This window comes from Rhinoderma darwinii, chromosome 10 (assembly GCF_050947455.1).
Source record: "Rhinoderma darwinii isolate aRhiDar2 chromosome 10, aRhiDar2.hap1, whole genome shotgun sequence".
Lineage (NCBI taxonomy): Eukaryota > Metazoa > Chordata > Amphibia > Anura > Rhinodermatidae > Rhinoderma > Rhinoderma darwinii.
Window position 1 is genome coordinate 30,622,108 of NC_134696.1, and position 22,172 is coordinate 30,644,279.

The 22,172-nt window shown below is 44.7% G+C and overlaps 2 protein-coding genes across 5 annotated transcripts in view; both read left to right on the top strand.

Moving 5' to 3' along the window:
• Positions 1-1,836: 1,836 nt before the first annotated feature.
• On the top strand, positions 1,837-3,677 carry LOC142662736 (transcription factor HES-5-like). Its single transcript, XM_075840961.1, has 3 exons — positions 1,837-1,928; positions 2,039-2,219; positions 2,583-3,677. The coding sequence occupies exons 1-3, from the start codon at positions 1,869-1,871 to the stop codon at positions 2,816-2,818; spliced, it is 477 nt and encodes a 158-aa protein (XP_075697076.1). The 5' UTR covers positions 1,837-1,868; the 3' UTR covers positions 2,819-3,677.
• Positions 3,678-21,572: 17,895 nt separating this feature from the next.
• TNFRSF14 (TNF receptor superfamily member 14) overlaps positions 21,573-22,172 on the top strand; it is a 39,300-nt gene continuing 38,700 nt past the window's right edge. For 2 of the 4 annotated variants that reach the window (XM_075839667.1, XM_075839666.1), the window contains exon 1: positions 21,587-21,750. In XM_075839667.1, coding sequence (XP_075695782.1) covers positions 21,706-21,750 — 45 coding nt within the window. In that variant the 5' untranslated portion in view covers positions 21,587-21,705. Of the gene's footprint in view, positions 21,751-22,172 lie in introns of all 4 variants that reach the window. The other 2 variants (XM_075839668.1, XM_075839665.1) reach the window with 2 other exon arrangements.

Below are 22,172 nucleotides of genomic sequence, written 5' to 3' on the forward strand. Positions count from 1 at the left end.
AAATAAAGGCGTCCACCCCATCGCCTATCTTTTGCTCCAGTACTCTATGGGTCAGTATGGCTATATTTTTGATAGTTGTTATCTGGTTGGTGCAGACTGTTATTGGATATCTCTTCACATACAAACATTTGTACATTTCAGTCTGCATTGTTATGACACTTTATTTTCTGATCCATGTATATGCTTTTTTCATCACTTCATATGTATAAGCTTGTGATGTAGGGTGTCTGTGGACCTTTTTATAGATTAGGTCAGATTTATTAATAAAGATTACGTTTTAATCTTGATACCTTCTAATTGCTTATTGCATCTTTTTTCGTCTTTGGTTCGTTCACATAGTCTGGATGCAGGCTATACAATAATTATCTTTCATGATCAACCCCCTAACAAAACTATTTGGTGGGTGATCACTACTATATTTGTCTTTTTGGTTACATATCTGATCAGTCTATCCATTTCATATATATGTATCTTACATACATATCTATAGCTCTCTCATATCTATCCATCTTTTTAATATCTATCTCTTTGTTTCCATCTAATATCTTCCTATCTATCCATCTATTTCATATGCATCTATTCCAGATCTATCAATCCATCCATTTCATCTTAATCAATCTACTTCCTATAGATAGATTACCTCTCTCTCTCTCTCTCTCTCTCGTGTCGGACTGAAGTCCCTTGGGCCCCACAGAGTTGTTTATTCTGAGGGCCCACACTTCATCAATATAAAACATGTATAGGTCCACTTTTTATTTCATCATAGGCCACATCATCAATAAGGTCTAATAGGTCATTTGTAAATCCCAGAAAAAAATTACCCCATTTGGAGTCAATAACTTGCCACAAGGGTCTATCTCCTGCTAGACCTTTTAAGGCCCATTATTGTGTTAGAGCCTGGGCCCATCGGAGGATCCTCTGATTCTCTGGTGGGCAAGTCCGACCCTATCAATCCATCTATTTCATATCTATCAGTCTCTCTAATATCTATCCAACTATTTCATATCTATCAATCTCTCTCATATCTCTCTCTCGCTCTCTCTCTCTCTCTCTATCTATCCATCCATTACATATCTATCTATCCATCTATTTAATCTTATCAATGTCATATATATGTATTACATACGTATATCGCTCTCTCTCATATCGATCTATCCATCTATTTAATGTTATTATCAATTTCATATATATATTACATACGTATCTATCTCATATCTATCCATCTATTTTATATCTATTGATTTATCCATCTCTTATCTATTGCTTTGTTTCCATCTAATATCTTCCTATCCATCCATCCAGCGTACATAATTCTAATTGTCTCTCTCCTACCTATCTATCTGTTCGGTTTACATGGTAGCTCTCAACGAGTGTGTCTGCACGTGTGTCACCAGAGATTAGAGTATTACTCCACTCATAGCTGTCTGTTGTGATTAGCAACTTCCCGCCAAAAAAACAAGATGCAGAGAAATTCATGAATTGTTACGAATTGCTAAGTGTGTGTTGGCAGAATGCTATTGATCTGGGGCATTAGTCAGTAGGCCAGCACTCGTAAAGGAAGCTTTTTCCCCAGCACAGGTCACGTCATTCCCAGCACACTATATCCCCTCTCACACACTCCCCACCTGCTCCTCTGAGACTAGCTTATTATGCCCAAGCCATTCACTGTCAATGCAGCATGACATAATGGATGCCTCCTCTATTGTCCCTCCACCTCCCATGATTGGCTGCAGAGTGTGGGAAACTATAACAAACCTCAGACTCACGTCTCTTTATCCAGGCCGAGGAGTATAAATAGGAGGCAAAGCCGCACTTAGCCAGCACACTTCATCCAAGGATCTACACAAGTCCCTGATCATCTCTGAAAGATGGCACCTAGCACTGGATTTCTGGAGCAGCATAAGGTCCCCCAAAAGGAAAAAAATAAGGTATGAACCATGATGATGTTACTTCATCTGTCAATAAATGTCCCATAACTATAAAATGCAGATGATATAAGGTGACATATGTAGTAATGAGCTGTATCCTTCTTCAACAGCTGAGAAAACCCGTTGTGGAGAAGATGCGCAGAGACCGGATTAATAGCAGCATCGAGCAACTCAAAGGTCTACTCGAAAAAGAGTTCCACAAGCAACAGCCCAATGTCAAGCTGGAGAAGGCGGATATATTGGAGATGGCCGTCACCTATCTCAAGCAACAGACTTCGCCTCCAACCAATAGTGAGTATCTCTTTTTTTGCATTAGGTTTATCCTTTTATTACATGTCATGGATGTACAAATAGTTTGACTTCTCCAAAAAATAGCTATGTGACCTTTGGTGAAGGACTATATGTTCCACCCTGTTGAAAAAAAAGTTATATGTTGTGGTTTGTAGAGAAATAGACGTGGCCTCAGCCTACTTTGATGTTACACAAAATGAGCTAATCTTTGGTCTCGGAGGTAATCTGAGAACTGGGCGTTTAGGACACACTGGGTATTGTAGTTCCACAACTGGGCAGATCTTAAAAGTTACAATGCAAAAAGATGAGTTTTTTGGGAGTTCCAGTCAAATATCTAAAATTTTTTCTTCTTTCTTTCTCCAGTACATCAAAATAATGGTCCACAAATGGAGTTCAGTGATGGCTACAACAGATGCTTCAATGAAGTCTTCAGCTTCCTCTCCCTAAACCAAAAGACAACTGAACTCAGGCTTTTGAACCATTTCAAGTTGAATGAAGATGCCACTATGTCCTCCTCGTCTTCTTCTCCTGCCAGATACTGTCACATCAAGCAATCAGATCTGAGTACCAACAGCAACGCACTCTGGAGACCATGGTAGATGGACTCTTTACTCTTGGACCCAGAGGACTTAGAAGCATATTCAGTCATTGTCCTCTTGCTCTGTAGGAAACATTTTCCTCAATCTCAATTACTAGGAGGTTGATAGATCTTCTCTTTAAGAATGGAGTGGGACTTTAAAAACTCGAAATTTGAGTCGGCAATCTAAACTCTGTTCATCTGTATTGTATATTGCAATATTTGTAGTGCATCGTATGTTAAGATCTTGTCCACAAACTGTGGTAGAGTGGAATTTCAGCATGAAATCTATGTATTCATTATTACAATTTTTAGTATATTGGCAAATGGCTTTTATCATTCCAGCTGTTGCCATACTACATGTCCCATCATGCTACTTGCAGTCTAGTGACAACTGGAATGGTCATAGTTGCCCTCTCCTGGCATAAATGCAAAGATTTTTGTATGTAAATGTTTAGTTCTATCTATTTCTAGATTAAGTTTGTATGAGAAAATTCTCAAGATTTTGATGTAAAAGCTTATAGCTTTAAATGTAAAAACACATAACCGCCAACTAGGGGACGCAAAGCTCCATGTGCAACTGACCCGTCTAATCTGACGCAGTCCGTTCTAGGACATTATAGTAAAGGACGGTCAGTTTGCTATGTTTACTGGGCGGTGTCCGGACATGGGTTATGTATTATGTATGTGGAATATTTCTACTGCTTGTTATTTTGATAAAATAGTTTATGCTTTATGATAAAGGTGAAGTGATGACAATGTATTTCATTTTGAAAGCCATAATTGTCTCTTGTAATTGCAAAGTGTTTTGCTTCTAAAGTAGACTTTGGAATTATGTTCTTGTATGCATATTATATATGCGCTTTATGTGTCTTTATTTGTTGAGAATTAAATATATTTTTACATAGAAGAATGTTTTTCATTTTTTTTTTCATAATTTTATTAACCATCTGCAAGTGGTTTTATACATGTAAAGTACTATGTAATAAGTGCTTTATAATAGTTTATTATAAATAAAAACCTGAATATAGAAAGTATACTTCAGGACAACTATACACTTAGGGATTGTCCACATGTAACGGAATTGCTGTGTATTTTCAGTCCGGAATTGCGGATGGAAAATACGCAGCAGAATACAGTAGCAGCAAAATGGGTGAAAATTAAGAAATCTCATCCACACGCTGCGTAAAATCTCCAACCAGGAATTGACCTGCGGTGCATATTTTTTATACCGCAGTAGGTCAATTCCTGCTGAGGAAAGTGGACTGAATTGTCACCATCTCCCAACATTGAGAAAAATGCCGCAAATTCCGCACCATTTTCTGCAGTTAAAACCGCAGGAAATGGTGCGGGTTTTCCGCAGCGGAATTTCTGCTATTTTCTGCGGAATTTCTGCAGAAAGTAAGAACTAGTCTTACCGGAAATCCTGTTTCCTCGAGTCCCCCATGACGGTACACTAAGAGGATGATCCCTTGACCTCTGCAGGGACAGGAACTAAGAAAGGTCAAGAGGGCCCCACCCTCAGCCTCCCACCAGTGTGTACCATATCACTACACCGGAAGGAACTAGCTAATCCTAAGGCTGGATTCACACGAGCACATTACGTCCGTAATGGACGGAACTTATTTCGGCCGCAAGTCCCGGACCGAACACACTGCAGGGAGCCGGGCTCCTAGCATCATAGTTATGTACGACCCTAGGAGTCCCTGCCTCTCCGTGGAACTGCTGACCTGTACTGAAAACCGGATTACAGTACGGGACAGTTGTCCGGCAGCGAGTCCTAGCATCGTAAACATACATGAATCAGCTGAAAACCACAACAAATCCGCACATAAAACTTCAATAAAAATGGGTTATGATTAACATACATGTTCTTAGCTAGACAAAATAGTTATGTTTGGACAAGATTAATTTAATGTGTATGTCCTGCTTTCTGGGTGCTTTGGTGTCCCCAGACAGCTTCTGGCCCGCAATTTAGTGACAGACCCCTGTACAATGTTAGGCCTCATTCACATCACATTTATTCCCTACTTTTCGCGGAAAGCTCCTGGCAGACACTCTAAATGTGTACATAGGGCTCGATTAGCCCGACAGAAGCCAAAAGAGTGTCTAAAGTATAAACACGCCCACTTGGGCATTAAGAAACTAATTAGCATAAAGCTAAAAATCGCTCATAAAGTGGTAAAAATAGATCGTTATTCTAAATAAAAAGCATTACTGTCACCTACATTACAGCGCCCATCTCCTTATGTAAGAGATAGGGCACTTATAATGTGGTGACAGAGTCTCTTTAAAGGAGGTCGCCGTGAAGTGGCAAGTGGGCTTATACAATTTGATCAAAATATTAACAAAGACCCTCCTGTTCATGTTTACTGATTAATATTGCGGATGTGCGGTCCTTTGTTGCTCCTCTTGCACTTTCAGTAATAGATTTTTACTAATATAATAGCCATAAAAGATGATCCCATACAACTCAATGAGTAGGAGGCGTCATCGCTAACTCATACTGCCACCTGCTGGCTGCATTAATAATGTCTCTTCCAAGATAGATGAAAACGTGATGAAGTGAAATGTGGTGGTGTCTTAGCTAACCGACTGCTTTATTTTATGGGTAGCCGCTCGGTTCAGGCCCCTCGTTGGGTCATTCTGACCACTTAAATCCTCCAGAGTCTGCTGTAGGCACCAGTCAATGCAAGTCCATCTAACTCACATCGAGGTGCTCATAGACTTGCATTGAAAGACTGACTTCTCATCCCTACAGCAGACACTAGATTCAGGGACTCAAAATGGATATCACATGATCACACAGAGGCCCGGAATGGAGCGGCTATCCCTAACATAAAGCACCTGGTAATGGGGAAGGAAATCACCAGAGCGCTTCTTTAAGATTAGTGGTAATCAGACCACTAGGGATCTATTAGATAAATGGCCAAATGAATTCCCACTTTAAATCCTCAGGCACACGACAGTGTGTGCCGGCCGAGTCCCGTCAGTGATCCGAGGAAAGATAGGACATGTTCTATCTTTACTCGGATCGGAGACTCGGACCATTTTTTACGGACCCGATTCACCCGCTAAAGTGAATGGGTCCGTGAAGACTATCGGGTGCCACCATCAATCACGGCCCGAGTGGCAAACGGTCGTGTGCATGAGGCATTACGGCCGTGCCTTGTATACTAATTAAAGGGGTTGTCCGAGATTTATTTTTTCAGTAAATTTATGCACATATTTACAGTTGAATAATATACTTACCCGTGCAATCTTGCTTCTGTTCTCCGCTCTGGCTGCTCTTTTCTTCGGATCACATGACTTCCGACGTCACTTTTTCAGACTCCTCCACTGTCGTGTCGTACCCCGATCACATGGTCTCCCCCCAGAGAGACCTCGGATGAGATACGACACGTCACTGGTGACGTGTCGTTTCTGCGGGTGCTGGTTGCTTAGTGCCCGCCCAGCCTATGTAGCTTTTCACTGTGAGCGCGCCTGTGCGTGTTCACAGTGAAAAAGGACGGCACCTGCGTAGGACTAGCCCAGTCTACGAGGTACAGCGGCAGCATCGGCACTTTTAGTTCTTACGCTGCCAAAGCCTACACATAGTAGGCTTTGATAAGGGATTATCTAACACGCAGCACACGGGCCGCATGCAGCCCTTGAGGCTGTTATCTGCGGCGCGCGGGACACTGTTGCTCCCTAGGACCGAGCAGGCCCAAGGAGGAGCCGCACTACGCTAGTATAGGCTCTGCTCCGATGTCAGGCGATTCCACAGAGTCCCGGAGCAGAGCCTATAATAGTATACTGTATAAGATCTTCTGGGGTCCTGTATCTAAGCCTACATTGTTAGGCTTAGATACAGGGTCTAACAAACAGTGTCACACATGCAGCCTGTATGTAAGCCTAACACAATGTAGGCTTAGATACAGGACCCCAGATGACATTCTTTTTATTCCTGTATAAGATTAGGGTTTTGGGGCCCTGTATCTAAACCTAACATGTGGTATTCTTAGATACATGGTCCATGTGTGACACAGTCTGCTTGGGTAATGTATCTAAGGCTAGCTTGTGGTAGGCTTAGATACGTGGTCTAACAGACAGTATCACACATTTATTTATTTTTTTAGTTTTTATTATGTGTTTTATTACAGGTTGGGTCCTCGGTACTACATCAGGTTCAAGGACTACTTCAATGACACCTTTTTTATTTTGAATAAAATCGTGGTGTGTGTTATTTTATTTCATTACAATATTTTTTCTATGTCCTTCTCATTTATTTCAAAATGTATTACTAGTGCATTATTAATGGCCACTGTCTAACAGCGTCCATTAGTAAGGCTTCATGCACACGAGCGTGTGTAATTTCCACGCGTGAAAAACTTGCGTCAATCCCGTCCGTGTGTGTGCGTTATGCATCAGTGTGCTTTTCGATTGTCATGCGTTATTCACGCACTCACAAAGCCAGCCTGTTTTTTTCCACTGAATTGATGCGTAAATCACGCACCAAACATGCGTGTGTGGTGCGTGGTTTTCACGCACGCATTGACTTCAATGTGAGTGTAGGTGCATGATAACGCACCAATAGAGGACAAGCAACATGGGTCGCGACATGGGTCGCGTGTGTTGTGCGTTTTTTCTACGCACAGAACATGGACGTGATTCACGCTTGTGTAAATCGTGCCTAAGGCCCCATTCACACGAGGGTGAATCTCGTCCGTGTGCGCCTCGCACGGACCTATGTTAGTCTATGGGGCCGCGCAGACTGTCCGTGAGTTTCACGCAGCGTGTCCGCTGCGTAAAACTCACGACATATCCGTTATTTGTGCGTTGTTCGCGCATCACGCACCCATTGAAGTCAATGGGTGCGTGCAAATCACGCGCAGCACACGGAAGCACTTCCGTGTGACGCGCGTGATTCGCGCAACAGCAGTGAAAAGTATGAATGAAAACCATAAAAAAAGTGTCATAATGATAGCGGCTGCACGAAAATCTCGCAGCCGCGCACCATATGCTGATGACACACGGAGCTGTTATGTACCTTTTGCGCACAAAACGCCGCGTGTTTTGCCCTCGCAAAAGGCACACGCTGGTGTAAATCCGGCCTCAGACAGTGTGCAGTAATCTGTAATTGGAGCAGGGAAGGACCATGTGACCATAGAGGGGCGTGGCAGTATGCAAATAGCTGAGGTGCTTTGGAGGAAGGGGGGAGATGCAACTGTCTCCTCAGATGCAGCAGGGGATCATGGGTATAGTGGGTTACAAGACAGGAAACAGCCAGCAAGGGATGTAAACAAACAGAAAAAACAGCAGTGACGATGGAAATCAAACAGAAACTGGTTAGAAGTTTAATAGGGGGTATTAGGGAAGGCAAATCAAGGCTGGGGGACACTTTTTAGAAAAAAAAAAATTCCTGGACAACTCCTTTAATGTGCCCCCCTTAGATGCTGCTGTCAATAGTGTCCGCAGCATCTACAGTGTTTCATCGGGGGTCGATGTTTACCATGGTCTAAGGCCCAGTTCACACAGTGTTTTTTTTAACGTGGATTTTGATGTGAAAACCGTATCGGAATCAGCAGCAAAAAATTTCCGAAACTGCCTCCCAATGATTTCAATGGGAGGCGGAGGCATTGTTTTTCCGCTGCATTTTTTGGCCGCTCGCGGTAAAAAAAAAGCATTATGCTCTTTCTTGCCACGGTTCCGCCTCTGACCTCCCATTGAAATCAATGGGAGGCAGAGAAATGGTTTTTCACAGCCAAAATCGTGGCAAGAATTTGCAGGCAGGTCAAAAGATTTTTCTGCCTGAAAAAAAAGTGTGTGTGAACAGGGCCTTACAAAGGCCCCCAGGTCTGCCATCGATAATTGCCTGCGGTACCAATGAAAAATCTCCTCCTGCAGAAACGTGTTGCCATTTGGCTATATCGGCAGAAAAAAACCCGTTATGGCACGTTAGCACTTAAAATGTAAATAAACTATAAATACTTTTTTTTTTTCATTCCCCTGAAAAGATAAAAGCTATTTAATAATGTCAATGTACCCCAAATGGTGCCCCTGAAAAATACAACTCATCCTGCAAAACACAATCCCTCATAAAGCTAAAGCGACAGAAAGAAAAAAAAGTTATAGCTCTTGGATTGTGAAGACGAAACAAAATGATCTGTTCATTAAGAGGTTAAATAAAGAAGTACAAAATATAACAGTACAAAAAAAATACTGCAAGTGCAAAATATAATAAGACTTTAATTTTTACTATTCTTGTTTCAGTTTGAAGAAAAATGGTGCTAGACATAAAAGTCTCTGAGCTGCAGAATAGTCTGCGGATGCAGAGCACCACACCTGTTATACGTTTCCTGTTGTTACTATCTGCAGACTTGTTTACCGTTTAAAGAGGCTCTGTCACCACATTATAAGTGGCCTATCTTGTACATGATGTGATCAGCGCTGTAATGTAGGTGACAGCAGTGCTTTTTTATTTAGAAAAACGATAATTTTTGACGGAGTTATGACCTATTTTCGTTTTATGCTGAGTTTCTTAATGGACAACTGGGCGTGTTTTACTATATGAACAAGTGGGCGTTGCACAGAGGAGTGTATGACGCTGACCAATCAGTGACCATTCAGCGTCATACACTTCTCTCCATTCATTTACACTGCAGATAGCGATAATGCTATATCGCTATGTGCAGACACATAAACGCACTATAACGTTACTGCAGTGTCCTGACAATGAATATACATTACCTCCAGCCAGGACGTGATGTGTATTCAGACTCCTGACACTTCGCTAACACAATTCCGACACTACAGCACAGGAAGAGTAATCTCGCGAGAGCCAGTGTTCGTACCCCCACCAATCAAAACTTCTGACACGTCACTATGACATGTTAGAAGTTTGTTGAACGTTTAGTCCCCCTTTAAACTTCTAAAGACGAGAATACCAGTAACACTGGAAGTACTCTCTAAACATCTGAAATGCCAGAACATAAACAGGTGTAAGCTGCTGGTCTTGCATATGGCACACAGATCATTCATTGGATCATATCCTTCACAACATGCAAAGCCCATGTACACTTTAGGATTATCATATATTAGGGAGTTCAGATTTCAAGCTGCTTGGAACATTCTAAAATACTGAATTTCACAACAATTTTCTTAACGAAGCATATAATGTGTGTGCTCTGTTTTATGCTGCTTGGCTTCCTAGGACAGGTCACGTGTTAAGCCTCTCAGATTTAAAACTGACTAAGGGTACGTTCACACGCAGTGTTTTCAGACGTAATTCGGGCGTTTTACGCCTGAAAAAACGCCCCTAATACGCCTACAAACATCTGTCTATTGCTTTCAATGGGTTTTACAGTGTTCTGTTCCCACGAGCCTTCATTTTACGCGTCGCTGTCAAAATACGGCGTGTAAAAAGACGCCCGCGAAAAAGGAGTGCATGTTACTTCTTGGGACGTTTTTGGAGGCGTTTTTCATTGACTCCATTGAAAAACAGCTCCAAAAACGGCCTTAAAATACGCCGCGAAAAAGGCGAGTTGCTACAAAAACGTCTGAAAATCAGGAGCTGTTTTCGCCTGAAAACAGCTCTGTATTTTCAGATGTTTTTGGTCACTGCGTGTGAACATACCCTTATACTCAGGATTAAGGCTCATGACAGTTTTCTGATTAATATCTGACAAGTGTAAGTTCACGAATACGATATTAAACCTTGGTGTATTTGGTGAGCTGTATTACCTGAAAGTCCTCTTTGTCAAGTCACAGTTTTGTGCACGTAACACAATAGACGTAATAAAACTTAGGCTCCCCAAGTTTAAAGATATTCACCTTGACATGATCGAGGTCACATCTGGTTACAACTTTGCCATTTCAGATTCCTGCCGGGAGCCTCATTACTGGCTGATGACATCACTATCTAGTCTCTACCATCCCTTGGACACAGGGAAATTATACCTTATCCCCTTCCTAACCACAAATTAATATTACCTAACATCCCACTAATCACCAGGGAAAGTTACCTACTTTACCCCTCGACTACTGGGCACCAGGGTATAGAACTACTTCTCATTAGACACCAGGGCATACAGATGTAGCCATCTTTATCTTGACTCAACGCATTAAATACAGTGGTAAGAAACTTTAAAGGGTAACTAAATGTTTGACAAAGTTCTGACATGTCAGAAGTTTGGATTGGTGGGGGTCTGAGCACTGAGACCTCCACCAATCACTAAAACGAAGCGGCAGAAGCGCTCGTGTGAGCGCTCAGCCGCTTTGTGTCCGTTTGGCTTCTTCCAGAAATCAATGTATCGGAGTACGGACTCCATAGAAAGGTCTTTGAGCCCGTACGCCGGAGAAAGCCGAACAGCAACTAAGCGCTCACACGAGCGCTTCTGCCGCTTCGTTTTAGTGATTGGTGGGGGTCTCAGTGGTCGGACCCCCACCAATCAAAACTTCTGATATGTCACTATGACATGTCAGAAGTTTGTCAAACGTTTAGCTACCCTTTAACTCTACTTTTTCAATGGCTTTGTTGTGTGATATCACGCTGCAGCACATTATCAGAACCAAGATAAACTTGGCTACATCTGTATAATCTCCCCACCCATTGGAAACCAAGGCATATAAGGCTATATGTCACTACTGATGTTTTAATTCTAGACATAGCTATATTACTACACATGTGGCTGTGACGGTGGTTGGGGCATATAACTTTTACGGTCAGTTCATAAATACTGTGGATTCTCTGCAACGGATTTCATTGCGGAAAATCCGCAGCATAACACCGAAGCAGCAGAGTGGATGAGATTTGAACAATTCTCATCCACACGCTGCGTAAATGAGAAGCGGAAAAAACGCTCAGAAATTGACCTGCGGTTGGGTTTTTTTAATTCAGCATGTCAATTTTATTTGTGTAATCACTGCTTTTTGTTGCAGGTTTTCCCCATTGAATTCAATGGGGAGGTAAGACCCACAACAAATAGCAGATGTTACAATTTTTGCGGCGATAAAGCTGCGATTCCTTCGTACAAAATCACGGATATGCTGTTTGCTTTTACGCAGCGTATCCACCCAATGTGAATATAGTCTTATTATCCAAGGGTATTGGCGCTCATTCATAACCCTAAATCATCAATACCCATACTCGAAAACCTAAAAAGGGGTTGTCCAGGCACAAACAACTGATGACCTGTCCACAGGATAAGTCAACAGTATATGATTGGTGGGGGTCCGATACCCGGACCGATCAGCTGCCGGATGTTATGCAGTATTCTGAGCCAGAAGCAGATGGCTCCGACCACTGCATAGCGGCCATGCTGCAGAACACCAACTCTGCTCCTATTCACTTGAATAGGAGAAGAGATCAAGTACTGCAGCTCGGCTGCTATTCCGTGACAGTAGCCATCTGCTTTCAGCATAGACATACGGTGCCGAGGTGACAGGCCCCACCACATAGGTCATCAGTTGCCGGTGCTTGGACAACCCCTTTAAGATTATCTTGCTACAGTGGCACGTATCAAGGCATAGGATATATTAGGCAGCAAGTGAACAGTACTTATAAACATATGTCTCAACAGGAAAATGGTTATAAGGGCTAGGTCACCAGCATGTGCGGATTTAGACCTCCCTTTGTCAGAATAGAAACTCCAAAAATAATTATGAAAAACACTAGGAACAGAAGGAGTCATGCACTATTGTAATAAAGTTTGCCAATGGCATAGAAAAATAAGTTTTATTTGGACAATGCAGAATACATAGAGTTAAAAAAAGACTACAAATCTGAAGACTGTACACCTCCCAAGTGGTGAAGATGAACCTAAAGGAACCACTCCTTATGTTGGCAGTTACAGGAAGAAAAAGCTTATCTGACAGATGATGAAATACCAGCTAGGACTAGGGCAGAAAATACAGTGAAGTAGCACTAGGCATAAGAGCCAAGGTATGTAAATTTAAGTAAATTACATCGTACATACAGCCAGAGTCACAGAGCTATTGAAGGTAAACATTGTGAGTGGATTTCAAACAGAGCAAAAGGTGCTCACAGAGAATCCCCACAGAGCAGACAGATCTTCACAGAGTTTTATCGCCACAGGAAAGTTGAGGGCTGGGGGCGTCCCTGCTCTGCCGTGTGAGATCGATATTAGTATCGATCTCACACGTTTAACCCCTCAGATGCGGTGCTCAATAGCGAGCACCGCATCTGAGTTGTTTTGGAGAGAGGGAGGGAGCTCCCTCTCTCCCCCACCGACACCCGGCGATACGATTGCCGAGTGTCTGTGTCTCTAATAGCAGCCGGGGGTCTAATAAAGGCCCCCAGGCTGCCTAGAGTGAATGCCTGCTAGATCATGCCTCTGGCATGACCTAGCAGATGCCTGTCCGTGTTAAACGGCCAGGCAGTAATACACTGCAATACAAAAGTATTGCAGTGTATTATAAATGCGATCGCAGAATCACATATTATAGTCCCCTAATGGGACTAGTAAAAAAGTGAAAAAAAAGTTTAATAAAGTTAATTTTAAAAAAAATGTGAAAAAAAATGAAAAACCCAGCTTTTCCCCTTACAAACTGCTTTACTTTTTAAAAGTTACACATATTTGGTAAAAAAAGTAGATTTTCACCTTCACAAACTAATTCAAATAAATTTAGAAAAAAAACTGTGGGTTCAAAATGCTAATTATACCCCTAGATAAATTCCCTGAGGGGTGTAGTTTCCAAAATGAGGTCACTTTTGGGGGTCTTTATTGTTTTGGCCCCACAAGACCTCTTCAAACCTGACATGGTACCTAAAATATATGCTAAAAAAAAGGAGGCCCCAAAATCCACTAGGTGCTCCTTTGCTTCTGAGGCCGGTGTTTCAGTTCATGACCGCACTAGGGCCACATGTGGGGTATTTCTAAAAACTGCAGAAACTGGGCAATAAATAATAAGTTACATTTCTCGGGTAAAACCTCCTGTGGTATAGAAAAAAATGTATTACAAATGAATTTTGTAAAAAAAAAATGAAATTTGTAACTTTCACCTCTACTTTGCTTTAATTCCTGTGAAACGCCTAAAGGGTTAATACACTTTCTGAATGCTGTTTTGAATACTTTGAGGGGTGCAGTTTTCAAAATGGGGTGATTTATGGGGACTTTCTAATATATAAGGCCCTCAATGCCACTTCAGAACTGAATTGGTCCTTGTAAAAATCGCCTTTTGAAATTTTCTTGAAAATATGAGAAATCGCTGCTAAAGATCTAAGCCTTGTAACGTCCTAAAAAAATAAAAGAATGTTCAAAAAACGACGCCAACATAAAGTAGACACATGGGGGATGTTAACTAGTAACTATTTTGTGTGGTATTACTATCTGTTTTACAAGCAGATACATTTAAATTGAGAAAAATGCTAATTTTTGCAAATTTTCTCCAAATCTTGGTGTTTTTTACAAATAAATATTGAATTTATCAACCAAATTTTTCACTAACATAAAGTACAATATGTCACGAGAAAACAATCTCAGAATCGCTTGGATAGGTAAAAGCATTCCGGAGTTATTACCACATAAAGTGACACATGTCAGATTTGAAAAATCGGCTTCGTCCTGAAGGCCAAAACAGGCTCAGTCCTGAAGGGGTTAAGGTCCAAAATAGGCTGGTCATTAAGGGGTTAAAGGGGTTGTCCAGGAAAACTTCTAACCAGTTTCTGTTTGATTTCCATAGTCACTGCTGCTTTTTCTGTTTGTTTACATCCCTTGCTGTTTGTTTACATCCCTTGCTGTTTGTTTACATCCCTTGCTGTTTGTTTACATCCCTTGCTGTTTGTTTACATCCCTTGAAATACCAGCTAGGACTAGGGCAGAAAATACAGTGAAGTAGCACTAGGCATAAGAGCCATACAAAATCTGACAGAAAAAAAACTCCATATGCCTCTATATCAAATCAGAGAAATACAGTGGCCATATGGGACCTTTTTGTTGCCCTGTTGTATTGCTGTTAGGGTATGTTCACACGCTTAGCAAAATACGTCTGAAATTACGGAGCTGTTTTCGCCTAAAAACAGCTCCTGATTTTCAGACGTTTAACAACTTGCGTTTTTCGCGGCGTACTTTACGGATGTTATTGGAGCGTTTTTTTCCAATGGAGTCAATGAAAAACGCCTCCAAAAACGTCCCAAGGAGTGACATGCACTTCTTTGATGCGGGCGTCTTTTTACACGCCGTCTTTTGATAACAACACGTAAAATTACACCTCGTGGGCGGCATTTTCGACCGTTTTTCAACGCAGTTTCCGCGTAAAACAACTCAGTGTGAACTGGCCCTAAGCCGGACGTCACACACTTTGAGGTTGATTTGTGCGATTTTTATGTAAGAAATACGGGGCTTGCCGTGGATATGCTTTTACTGTACATGCACAGACGCTTCTGTACTCAATATGTGTAGAATTTGCGTGGCGGGTCTCACCGCAAAATCTGCCGTGGAACAATTTGTGCCGTCGGCAGGAACATTCCTCCTCCCATTGACCTCAATGGGAGGTTTAGAGCAGAACGCTTCTTTTTCCCGCTACCTGAAGTAAATCAGCTAGTGGGAAAAAGAAGCGTCCGACACCCATTGAAATTAATGGGAGGCAATTTTCCTCCGTGTGCACATACCCTATGGGTATGTTCACACGCAAACGTAAAATACGTCTGAAATTACGGAGCTGTTTTCAGGCGAAAACAGCTCCTGAATTTCAGACGTTTTTGTAAGTGCAGGCGTTTTTCGCGGCGTCCATTACGGACGTAATTGGAGCTGTTTTTCAATGGAGTCAATGAAAAACGGCTCCAATTACGTCCCAAGAAGTGACATGCACTTCTTTGAGGCGGGCGTCTTTTTACAAAAGCCCGTCTGCACAGAACACCGTAAGGGGGGATTCAGACGAGCGCGATTTGCGCGCGTGCAGGCCGCGTATTTTCTGCGCATCACGCACAGCACTATAGAAGTCAATGAGGCAGTTCAAACAGTGCGTGATTCTTGCGCAGCGTTTGTTCGCTGCGTACTATACGCGACCGGTTCAAAAACTCTGCGTATTTCACGCATCACGCACCCATTGAAGTCAATGGGTGCGTGAAAATCACGCGCACCACACGGAAGCACTTCCATGGGACGAGCGTGATTCGCGCAACAGCAGTGAAAAGGATGAATGAAAACCGAAAAGCACCACGTGCTTTTCTGTTTCCGAACATCCAAACGGAGTGTCTTTGCGATGAGCGAAGCCGGACAAGCGTACCGAACTTCACCGGGTTCGGCCAAACTCGTTTTGGCCGATCCCGGCAAAAAAATTATCGGTACGCGACGTCAGGAGATAGTCACTGTCCATGGTGCTGAAAGAGTTAAACTGTTTCAGCACCATGGACAGTGACTTGCGATCCCAAAATACATTAACCTGTAAAAAAAAACCGAAGTTCTAACTTACCGATTACTCCTGTCTCCTTCCTGCAGTCCGACCTCCCGGGATGACACTTCAGTTCAAGTGACAGCTCCAGCCAATCACAGGCCAAGCACAGGCTGCAGCCAATCACAGGCTGCAGCGGTCACTTGGACTGCTGCGTCATCCAGGGAGGTGGGGCCCGATGTCAAGAGAGGCGCGTCACCAAGGACGCGTCACCAAGGACGCGTCACCAAGGACGCGTCACCAAGGCAACGGCCGGGAAGTTCTCGGTAAGTAGGAACTTTATCTTTTTTTTTTACAGGGTTTTCGCTGTTGTGTTCGGCATTCACTGTCGAGGGTGCTGAAAGATTTAGCTCTTTCAGCACCTTGGACAGTGACGGGCGTTGACAAGCCTCATCTCTATGATGCCGGCTGCGCGAAAATCACGCAGCCGCGCATCAGACACGCATGACACACGCAGCTGTCAAATGGTTTTTGCGCTCGCAAAACGCTGCGTTGTTTGCGCGCGCAAAAACGCAACGTTCGTGTGAATCTCCCCTAAGACCCATTTTCGGCCCTAATTCCAGGCGAAAAACGCCTTAACTACGTCTGTAAATAGGGCGTGTGAACATACCCTAATATTTGAACTTGGTTTTGACAGCTTTATTTGATCTTACTCCCTCCAGAGTCAGAATTTGGATATATATTATACAGAAGTTGTATCCAATTCTGATTCCACCCTATGTTGCACTATTTTGTAGGGGATCGCTTAAAAGGAATTTGGGGTGAAAAAAGTAAAGAGCAGCTGCAATTTGGATTTCACAAACAGCTTAGGCTGGGTTCACATTGTGCGTTATTGTTGCATTTTCAAACGCTGCCCAAAAAAAAAAAATCATCTTGAAAAACACATGTGTTTTCTTTACTTACGGTGTTTCAACTATAAGCCTATGACGATCAACTTTAAAATCAGATTACAGCTGAAACATTTACAAAAGGCATGCGTTTTGTCAGATGCGTCTCTTTCGGCAGCATTTGTAAATGCACAATGAAAGCGCAGCCTTAGGCCCTCTTCACATCATGTTAAAGAGTCTCTGTCACCACATTATAAGTGCCCTATCTCCTACATAAGGAGATCGGCGCTATAATGTAGGTGACAGTAATGCTTTTTATTTAGAAAAACGATCTATTTTTACCACTTTATGAGCGATTTTAGCTTTATGCTAATGAGTTTCTTAATGCCCAAGTGGGCGTGTTTTTACTTTAGACCAAGTCGGCGTTGTACAGAGGAGTGCATGACGCTGACCAATCAGCATCATACACTTCTCTCCATTCATTTACACTGCACTAGCGATATAGTTATATCGCTATGTGCAGCTTCCTACACAAACACTAACATTACTGCAGTGTCCTGATAATGAATACACATGAAATCCAGCCTGGACGTCATGTGTACTCAGAATCCTGACACTTCTGACTCTTTTTTGTGAGATTCCAGCAACGGATACGAAATCTCGCGAGATTACGATGTAACCTGTAATTTCAAACGAGATTACGCTTGCCTTGCTGGAATCTCACAGAAAAGATTCAGAAGTGTCAGGATTCTGAATACACATCACGTCCTGGCTGGTAGTGATGTATATTCATTATCAGGACACTGCAGTAATGTTAGTGTATGTGTATGTGGCTGCACATAACGATATAACTATATCGCTAGTGCTGTGTAAATGAATGGAGAGAAGTGTATGATGCTTATTGGTCACTGATTGGTCAGCGTCATACACTCCTCTGTACAATGCCCACTTGGTCTAAAGTAAAACACGCCCACTTGGGCATTAAGAAACTCATTAGCATAAAGCTAAAAATCGCTCATAAAGTGGTAAAAATAGATTGTTTTTCTAAATAAAAAGCATTACGGTCACCTACATTATTGCGCCGATCTCCTTATATAGGAGATGGGGCACTTATAATGTGGTGACAGAGCCACATTAACTGCCTCCCATCAGACTCCGACGTGTACCTCTGATGGAAGGCTACAACATATTGCCTGAACAGATGAGACCCCCTCACAGAGGCTCCTGACGTCACTGTCCATACAGGCTTTCTGAGGACGGCGGTACTTCCTGCGGCACTGTGAAGGAAGCACCAGTGACATAACTGTCCATATATGGACAGCTATGTCACCGGAGCCTCCAGACGTACACGGCTTAACGTATACCTGTGACCAGGGGCGTAACTAGGAAAGACTGGGCCCCATAGAAAACTTTTGACTGGGGCCCCCCCTACGCTGGGTATCACACAACACCCCCCTGTAGATAGTGCCTCCGTATAGATTCAACCACACAGCGCCCCCCTATAGATAGCACCATACACAGCCCCCTGTAGATAACGCCATACAGCCCCCCTGTAGATAACGCCATACAGCCCCCCTGTAGATAACGCCATACAGCCCCCCTGTAGATAACGCCATACAGCCCCCCTGTAGATAACGCCATACAGCCCCTCTGTAGATAACACCATACAGAACCCCCCTGTAGATAACGCCATACAGAACCCCCTGTAGATAACGGCATACAGAAACCCCCCCCCATAGATAATGCCATACAGACCCCCCCTGTAGATAACACCATACAGAAAACCCCCCAAAGATAACGCCATACAGCCCCCCCTGTAGATAACGCCATACAGACCCCCCTGTAGATAACGCCATATAGACCCCCCCTGTAGATAACGCCATACAGACCCCCCCAAAAAAAACGGCCTATAGTTTGTCCTACAAAAGAGATGTATCCCCACAGGATAGGGGATACATGTGTGATCGCTGGCAGCGATAAGGAGAACGGGGGACCGAAAGTCCCCCCAAGTTCTCCATGACTAACCTCGGACCAGTGCACAATTAATTTCTATGGAGCTGCAGACAGACCCCGGAAGTATGAGGTTTGTCATGGAGAACTTCGGGGGACTTTTGGTCCCCCGTTCTCCTTATCGCTGGGCGTCCCAGCGATCACACATGTATCCCCTATCCTGTGGATAGTCTTTTGTAGGAACAACCCCTTCAGTGGTGTCGCGCTGTAGCAGCCATAGCGGCTGTTAGCGGTGCCTCCGGCCATGGGAGGGGGGGCCCGTGCCGGCGGGTGGCACTGGCCCCCTCATGCTGCGGGTCCCGTAGCAGCCGTTACGGCTGCTATAGCGAAAGTTACACCTCTGCCTGTGACGGATGCTATACAGTGGTATCTGTCCCCATAGGCCCTCATGCTAAAAAAAAAGTATGCAGCACAGTATAAATATTTTGCAGAATCCTTCAGAATAAAATAGCATGGTTTACTACACTATTCCATCCTTCAAAGAAAAGGTATACTAACGCAAACCAGCCCGATGAAGTCCGAAAGGACGCTCTATAGGCCTACGACAGGCTAATGGAGCACAGCGGACACGTTTATCATGTACGTCAGGGACTATGAAACGGTTATTAGTCATTTTGTGTTTTTTACAGGTGAAACACATTTTTAAACCAGGGCTGGCGTCAGCACCCAGCGAATCCCGGGCAAGTGCCGGGACCCACTACCCTTCGGGGGGCCCGCCCTGGCCACCGGGTGTTGATGCTGCTGTCATGACTCCTCCAGAAGTGGAATCCCCGGCCAGAGTGTGGCAGACAGGATTCTGCTTCTAGAGGGAGCCCCTGTCTAGCAGGCGGCCTAACTACCTGTGGGGCTGTGTGGCACTACCTGGGAGGAGGGGCTGTGTGGCACCACCTGGGAGGGGGGCTGTGTGGCACTACCTGGGAGGAGGGGGGCTGTGTGGCACTACCTGGGAGGAGGGGGGCTGTGTGGCACTACCTGGGAGGGGGAGGGCTGTGAGGCACTACCTGGGAGGGGGGGCTGTGTGGCACTACCTGGGAGGAGGGGGGCTGTGTGGCACTACCTGGGTGGGGGAGGGCTGTGTGGCACTACCTGGGAGGGGGAGGGCTGTGAGGCACTACCTGGGAGGGGGAGGGCTGTGAGGCACTACCTGGGAGGGGGAGGGCTGTGAGGCACTACCTTGGGAGGGGGAGGGCTGTGAGGCACTACCTGGGAGGGGGAGGGCTGTGAGGCACTACCTGGGAGGGGGAGGGCTGTGAGGCACTACCTGGGAGGGGGAGGGCTGTGAGGCACTACCTGGGAGGGGGGCTGTGTGGCACTACCTGGGAGGGGGGAGGGCTGTGTGGCACTACCTGGGAGGGGGAGGGCTGTGTGGCACTACCTGGGAGGGGGAGGGCTGTGTGGCACTACCTGGGAGGGGGGAGGGCTGTGTGGCACTACCTGGGAGGGGGGAGGGGGGAGGGCTGTGTGGCACTACCTGGGAGGGGGGAGGGCTGTGTGGCACTACCTGGGAGGGGGGAGGGCTGTGTGGCACTACCTGGGAGGGGGAGGGCTGTGTGGCACTACCTGGGAGGGGGAGGGCTGTGTGGCACTACCTGGGAGGGGGAGGGCTGTGTGGCACTACCTGGGAGGGGGAGGGCTGTGTGGCACTACCTGGGAGGGGGGAGGGCTGTGTGGCACTACCTGGGAGGGGGGAGGGCTGTGTGGCACTACCTGGGAGGGGGGAGGGCTGTGTGGCACTACCTGGGAGGGGGAGGGCTGTGTGGCACTACCTGGGAGGGGGAGGGCTGTGTGGCACTACCTGGGAGGGCTGTGTGGCACTACCTGGGAGGGGGAGGGCCGTGTGGCACTACCTGGGAGGGGGAGGGCTGTGTGGCACTACCTGGGAGGGGGGGGCGCGTTTTTTCCACAGATCTTGGCATAAGACGCATTTGAACCATCATGTGAGATCACAGACTAGGGCTATGTTCACACAGAGTTTTTTGCAGGAGGAAAATTCTGCCTCACAATTCCGTTTCCGCATCAAAAAACGTGTAAAAAAACCTCTGTGTGAACAGGGCCATCAATGGGAGGCAGAGAAAGTGTATTTCGCTGCTTTTTTTCCCGTGGCACTCAATGGGCCCAAGCAAAAAACAGCGTGCAGGCACAGGAAAATCTGCCTCAAAATTCCAAAAGGAATTTTGAGGCAGAATTTTCATCCTGCAAAAAAACTCAGTGTGAACATAGCCTAAAGAAAACGGCTGAAAATCATAAGCCGTTTTTAGTCTAGTGTGTGAACATAGCCTTATGATCACACCTAAAAAGTGGAAACTGAAAGTAGCAATCTGACTGGTTGTCATGGGCAACTACTCCACTTTTCCATTGCACCAGTTCTGCTAAATCTTCCCCAATATTTGTATAATACATGAGAGGTTTGGCGGCACGCATCTATTATATATAAGACCCTCATCTACATATATATCTAGAAGTAGGCTATTCATACACCTCACCAGGACTCCCAGCTACCGGCAGAGCACAAGCCACTATGGGACACCATTGCTGCAACAAAAGCGGTTACCCCCCGGCCCCGCCCAATGAAGTCGTCTAGTCACGTGACCACCTCGGGTAGTGAACTTTCGGTTTCCGCAAGCTATGGAGTCGCTGCTGATAGAGCGGGTGTAATGCGGATCATCCGGAGACCACGACAATGACAGGGACGAGGGGTGTCCACTTCCTGCTGGCAATATACCCGGTGAGCAGGACGCGTGAGCCTGGTGACGGGTGGAGCTCGGATGTTTGCATTGTGGCCGTGCTGTGCGCCCCAGGCTGTGTTGTGTTATGAATAGTTAGTATTGGCTTCTGGGAACTGCGGTCACTTTCAGTTTCAATATTCGTCTTTTGGGACTTTATTGCCGCAACTATATAGGGGCTAGAGCAAGTAAATGGGGACGAGCTGTAATAGCAGACGCTGCCCGTGGACAAGGGTGGCGCTGTTTCTTGAAACAAGAAAAAACCACCCCTATTGGACCACCCTGGACAACCCATTTCTTGCTTTTGTTTAGCAGGCTCAATGGGGACATGACATTTGTTAAGTTTTATTTTATTTTTTCCTGGAAACCGCAACCCTTTTGTCCATGGGCTGTGACTGCAGCTCATCCTCAGTCTGTATAGCGT